General features: G+C 42.1%; 1 protein-coding gene and 1 pseudogene across 1 annotated transcript; both read left to right on the top strand.

Moving 5' to 3' along the window:
• The first annotated feature begins 2,672 nt into the window (after positions 1-2,672).
• Positions 2,673-5,493, top strand: LOC147616620 (pentatricopeptide repeat-containing protein At2g33680-like). Its single transcript, XM_086777678.1, has 2 exons — positions 2,673-2,912; positions 2,989-5,493. The coding sequence occupies exons 1-2, from the start codon at positions 2,832-2,834 to the stop codon at positions 5,491-5,493; spliced, it is 2,586 nt and encodes an 861-aa protein (XP_086633804.1). The 5' UTR covers positions 2,673-2,831.
• Positions 5,494-5,525: 32 nt separating this feature from the next.
• Positions 5,526-6,153, top strand: LOC147616619 (pentatricopeptide repeat-containing protein At5g40410, mitochondrial pseudogene; annotated as a pseudogene).
• The last annotated feature ends 381 nt before the right edge of the window (positions 6,154-6,534 follow it).

Raw genomic sequence — 6,534 nt, 5'->3', positions numbered from 1 at the left:
TATTAGGTCTAATCAATTTTTTATCTAATAGCTCTTAGATTTGCCTTTGGTTCTCCTTTTGCTCAAGCATATTGACTCTATAAGGAGCTTTACATGGCGGTGAGCTACCAGGAATTATCTCAATTCTATGGTCTTCTGGATGAGGTCTTGGTAAGCCAGTTGGTAAATCATCTATGAAGCAATTAGAGAACTTCAAGATGAAAGGGTCATGAGACACATTTGATTTGGAGTCATCCTGAGCAGTAAGCTGGTTGACAAAAATAAAAAATGTCTTCTCCTTTTTCTGTACATCTCTTTTTGCTTGAGTATGAGTTAAGAATGGGCCTAATTCACCTTTGGTCTGACATTGAATACAAATTTTTTGGTCACCTTTAATTAACCACATGGTATGGGTATCATAGTCAATATGGGGATTATGCTCATGTCTCCATGGCATACCTAAGATGACATCCACACCTTGCAAAGGTGTCACTAGGAATATTCTCTTTTAGTGAACCCATTTGTAATTCTACATTCTTAACCTCCTTTGTGCAGTTGTACTTTGTACCTTGAAATGCAGCTTTTACTTTGTAACTAAAGTACGATGCATCTAGGTTAAGTGCTTTCAATGCTTTTTTAGAAATGAAATCATGCAAGCTACCATCATCATGTAATATATAAATTGATTTTCCCTTGAATTCTCAATAAAGTATGAATTGAAAACTTACCTTCATCTGAATAGTCAGAATCAGAGTTACCCTCTTGCTTGAAAGAATCTTCGTCGCCATCTTCAATAACGTTGAGTCAAGCCATCGATGCGGAATTCTTCTTTTTGTTAGGACAGTCTTGCACGAGGTGTCCTTCCTTGTGACATTTGTAACATCTGAAGATTTGATTCTTTGGTGGACCATTCGAGGGTTTGTTATTGTTGTTCTTCCGAGCATCTCCTTTAGTAGTCACACCTTTACCCTTTTGCATCCTGGATTTATCAAAAGTACTAGAAGCGAAAGAAGATTTAGTGGACTTTGTAAAAGATTTATCATGCATCCTAAAATCTCTAGATACAGACACTTTATGTTTTGAATTTAAAGTGAGATCCATAGTAGAACTAAGGTCATGTGGATGAAACATGTTAACATCAGCCCTAATCGTAGACTTAAGTCTAGTAATGAATTTCCTACGTTGCTCTTTTTCTTTGACTTTTTTAATTACTTGAACTTGTAAAAGAATATCCCAAAATTTTTCAATATAATCTTGGACATTCTCTTTGTCAATCTATTGTAGAGTGTCCCATCGTTGACGTGGTTTAGCTTTGTATTGCGATGGTAGAAAATGTTTCTTTAAGAGTTTTTGGAACCCTTTTCATGTTGAAGATCTATGTTCACTTTGTTTGATCACATTCCACAATAAGGCAATACTTTCGATCAAGTGATTACAAGCGCATTTAATTTTATCCTTTTCTGAGAACTTTTTGCCAGTGCCGTGGTGGGGAAGAAAAGAGAAGGGGAAAAGCTTAAGTAATTAAGCTTTGTTTTTTTTAATAAAAAGAACAATTATCTTGTGTATTCCCACTTCTTTCCACAAATTGAAAAAGAACAATTATCTTCTGTATTCCCACTTCTTTCCACAAATTGATTTGTAGATGATCATTGACTCTCCATTATAGATTTCTCTCTCCATAAGTGGTTTAGCAATTGAATCGTGGAACTAATTCCTTCTTGAGAAGCTCATTCAATCCATACTATTGGATAATAGAGAGGGTTTGGATTGGGAAAAACCATTTTTCAAGAAGAAGGTGGTTTTCCCTCCCCTTATCCTTTGGTATGTATCCCTTGGATTATAGATGCAACTCTTCAAAAACCTTTGAATTTAGCTTTTAAGCTTTCAATTCTTGTCTCCATCTTTCTAGATCTAGCTCTGATACCACTGTCATGGATCTAATTTTTCTAGGAAGATAGAATTTAAAAGAAACTTGCAAGAATTGATTTAATTCAAATAACTCATCAAATACCACATGCTCAACATTCTTAAGGGAAAGAGTTGACCTCTAGTTTGCAAGATGAGGACATCTCATGTTTTTTTAAGTGGGGTAGGATGTAAGATGTGTGGAGTTCTTTGTAGCTCTTAATAGGAGATCTAGATATAAGTGTCCCGACACTTACCACATAGGGGTAGCGAAACATCATAGTGCAAATTATTTAGAGGTGATGAAATAAGACCTCAAAAAAGTAAGTTTAATTAGAAGTGATGAAATAAGACCTCAGAAAAGTAACCACTTTCATTGATGAGGAAAAAAAAACTAATTATGCTACCTTCCAAGGTCAAAAGAGGTAACTTTTGTAAGTCAAATTTCGATTAATTTCATTTCAGGTCAAAATAGGGAATTCTTGCATCAAGCAATCTAGGACATGTTCACGTGAACTGACTCATGTGGCCAAGAAATGGTGGCTTGTCTAGCACCATAGCAGACCTACAAAACACTAGGCTGCTCGAAAACATGGTGGCTAGAACCTCGATGATTTTGAAATTGCTTTAACAACCAACACACTACCTACCTTTTTTCTCTCTTTTGACAGCATGAATTGAAATTCAGTGCTTAAAAGGCACTTTGTGACGTGTTTTCCCCCATTTCGTAGAAGCATGCGAACACACTCTAAGGGCAAGTTTGAAATGAGCCATGAAAGTTCTTTACATGAGCAATTTTTTTATTTTGGGCTATTTCGATTTTGGGTAATGCAAATTTGCATTTTCCTGGCGTCCCTTCACTCCTCTGCAGAGCTCACCACTAAACAAGCCAAAAGGAGGGCTCACCACTTAACAACCGAAAAGGACTTCGTCTTGGGTCCCTTCCTATGGCATGTAGAGACATGGACTTCTTATGCAAGGAGTACTTCAGGGATCCCTCTCAATGGTGGGACAATCGAACCAGCAAGGTAAGCACTGTTTTACAATTACATGAGAGTACACGAAAACCTATTGGCTTTCCTGAGTTATTGTTTTGCATCACAGAGAAGCCCAAGATCCCCAGACTTCAAACATAAATTGACAAAGGAGTCACTGTGGATGGATGACTTGTACAATCCATCTTGGGTCCAAGAGGAGCTCAGAAAAAGAGGACTGCAACGAGAGTTATGCGTGCGGAAGGATACGCGGATGACGAAAGCCAAGGAAATCCACCACAAAGCACGACAAGGAGATAGCAACAGAAACCACCAGGACTTTCAAGAGGATACTGCTCTAGTAGCCTTACTAAAGGCTTGTGCCAAGCAAAAGGACCTGTGCAAAGGCAGCAGAATACATGCTGATATTCTCAAAAGGGGGTTGCTTGAAAAGAACATTTATATAGGCACTGCCCTACTCAACATGTATGCCAAATGTGGTGCAATTGCAAAAGCGCAAGAAGTGTTTGACGAGCTGCCAGTTCGGGATGTAGTCTCCTGGAGTGCCCTGATCACAGGATATGCCCAACATGGGCATGGACATGAGGCTCTGAACTGCTTTGGACGGATGCGAGAGGAGGGTCTCTCCCCAAATGCAGTCACGTTTACTTGCATCTTGAAAGCCTGTGGCAGCATATTAGCAGCTGAGAAGGGTGAAGAGATACATGCTGAGGTTGTCAGGCAGGGCTTATTGGAAAAAGATATTGTGCTTGGCACTGCATTGGTGGATATGTATGCCAAATGTGGTGCACTTGCAAAAGCGCAAGAAGTGTTTGACAAGCTTCAAGTTCGGGATGTAGTGTCCTGGAGTGCGCTAATCGCAGGATATGCCCAACATGGGCATGGTGATGAGGCTCTGAACTGCTTTGGACGGATGCGCGAGGAGGGTCTCTCCCCAAATGCAGTCACCTTTATTTGCATCTTAAAAGCATGCGGCAGCACAGGAGCAGCTGAGAAAGGTGAAGAGGTACATGCTGAGGTTGTCAGGCAGGGCTTATTGGAAAAAGATATTGTGCTTGGCACTGCATTGGTGGATATGTATGCCAAATGTGGTGCACTTGAAAAAGCCCAAGAAGTATTTGACGAGCTTCCAGTTCGTGACGTAGTCTCCTGGAGTGCCCTAATTGCAGGATATGCTGACCACGGGCATGGTGATGAGGCTCTGAATTGCTTTGGACGGATGCGAGAGGAGGGTCTCTCCCCAAATGCAGTCACCTTTACTTGCATTTTGAAAGCCTGTGGCAGCATAGGAGCAGCTGAGAAGGGAAAAGAGGTACATGCTGAGGTTGTCAGGCAGGGTTTATTGAAAAAAGATATTGTGCTTGGCACTGCGTTGGTGGATATGTATGCCAAATGTGGTGCACTTGCAAAAGCGCAAGAAGTATTTGACGAGCTTCCAGTTCGGGGAGTAGTCACCTGGAACGCGCTAGTCGCAGGATATGCCCAACACGGGCATGGTGATGAGGCTCTGAACTGCTTTGGACGGATGCGAGAGGAGGGTCTCTTCCCAAATGCAGTCACCTTTATTTGCATCTTGAAAGCTTGCGGCAGCATAGGAGCAGCTGAGAAGGGCAAAGAGGTACATGCTGAGGTTGTCAGGCAGGGCTTATTGGGAAAAGAGATCATGCTTGGCACTGCATTGGTGGATATGTATGCCAAATGTGGTGCACTTGCAAAAGCACAAGAAGTATTTGATGAGCTTCCAGATCGGGATGTAGTCTCCTGGAATGCACTAGTCGCAGGATATGCCGAACACGGGCATGGTGATGAGGCTCTGAACTGCTTTGGACAGATGCGAGAGGAGGGTCTCTCCCCAAATGCAGTCACCTTTATTTGCATCTTAAAAGCCTGCGGCAGCATAGGAGCAGCTGAGAAGGGCAAAGAGGTACATGCTGAGGTTGTCAGGCATGGCTTATTGGAAAAAGATATTGTACTTGGCACTGCGTTGGTGGATATGTATGCCAAATGTGGTGCACTCGCTAAAGCGCAAGAAGTATTTGATGAGCTTCCAGTTCGGGGTGTAGTCTCCTGGAATGCGCTAGTCGCAGGATATGCCCAGCTTGGAAAGGTTGAAACTGTTTTTGACTCATTCAACAAAATGATAGAAGAAGGTATAGAGCCAGATCTCGTCACGTTCATTGTTTTGCTTACTGCGTGCAGTCACACAGGTCTAGTGGATGAGGGGCAAATGTACTTTGAGACTATGAGCACAGTCCATAGCATTGTCCCAACTTTAGAGCACCACGGTTGCATGGTTGATCTTTTCAGCCGTGCAGGGCACTTTGACAAGGCAATAGGAGTGATTGAGAAGATGCCACCTTCTGATTGTCTTCCGCTTTGGTCTGCTCTGTTGGGTGCTTGTCGAAAATGGGGAAATGTGAAGCTTGGAAGATTGGCCTTTGAACATGCAGTACAATTGGATGAAAAGGATGCTGCATCATATGTCTGCATGAGTAATATATATGCAGCTGCTGGCATGCGAGAGGAAGCAGACAAGGTTGAAGCTATGAGAATGGAAAATGGAGCATGGCAGATGCCAGGACTTTGTTGGTGGACTGAGGCATTCGTTTATTGATTCATTCAACTGTTTTTGACTCATTCAAATAAATGATAGAAGAAGGTATAGAGCCAGATTTCGTCATGTTCGTTGTCTTGCTTACTGCGTGCAGTCACACAGGTCTAGTGGATGAGGGGCAAATGTACTTTGAGACTATGAGCACAGTCCATAGCATCATCCCAACTTTAGAGCACCACGGTTGCATGGTTGATATTTTCAGCCGTGTAGGGCACTTTGACAAGGCAATAGGAGTGATTGAGAAGATGCCACCTTCTGATTGTCTTCTGCTTTGTTCTGCTCTGTTGGGTGCTTGTCGAAAATGGGGAAATGTGAAGCTTGGAAGATTGGCCTTTGAACATGCAGTACAACTGGATGAAAAGGATGCTGCAGCATATGTCTGCATGAGTAATATATATGCAGCTGCTGGCATGCCAGAGGAAGCAAACAAGGTTGAAGCTATGAGAATGGAAAATGGAGCATGGAATTGCCAGGATGTTGTTGGTGGACTGAGGCATTCGTTTATTGTCGGGGATGACAGTCATCCCCAAGGCAAAAAGATCTATGCAGGAAGGGTATTCCCCAGGTTTGCATTGGGTGTCACAAGAGATTTCAGATGATGCACAGGAATATGCGCTATGCAGGCATAGTGAGAAGTTGGCCCCTCATCAATACACCTGAAGGGACACGCGGGTTTGTGGTTACTTGCGGCTTTGAATATCATTGGAAGTGTGGACTTCCCTCTATCTTAGAACACTCCTTGCATGCTGCTGTATGCAGATGGGGTAAAGCATATGATGGGGTGAGATGGGACTTTATCCTGGAAGTCCTAAAGAAGACGGCAATTGGCAACACTTGTCAAAACGCTCATTTCATTGGGCACAATAAACATTTCAAGAGAAATGGGACTTATTGCATTGGGCACAAAATCAAATATGAATTTATTTCTAATCCTTGTGTGTGTACTTGGGACATGCAAACATCATCAACCATAGCATGTGGCGCTTTATTTAGGAGGCATTAAATTGTACATAGAAAACATCATGAATGCTTGGTGTGACT

Source organism: Cibotium barometz, chromosome 38 (assembly GCF_041138505.1).
Source record: "Cibotium barometz isolate CiBa-2024 chromosome 38, ASM4113850v1, whole genome shotgun sequence".
Lineage (NCBI taxonomy): Eukaryota > Viridiplantae > Streptophyta > Polypodiopsida > Cyatheales > Cibotiaceae > Cibotium > Cibotium barometz.
Note: the sequence above shows the minus strand (reverse complement) of the source record. Positions and strands in the feature narration are given on the sequence as shown.

What these genes read in the sequence shown, in the direction of transcription:
- LOC147616620 (XM_086777678.1), top strand. Translation starts at nt 2,832, where the DNA reads ATGGCATGTAGAGACATGGACTTCTTATGCAAGGAGTACTTCAGGGAT. An exon ending in GGGACAATCGAACCAGCAAG is followed by an intron (nt 2,913 to 2,988) that starts GTAAGCACTGTT and finishes TTTGCATCACAG; the next exon opens with AGAAGCCCAAGATCCCCAGA.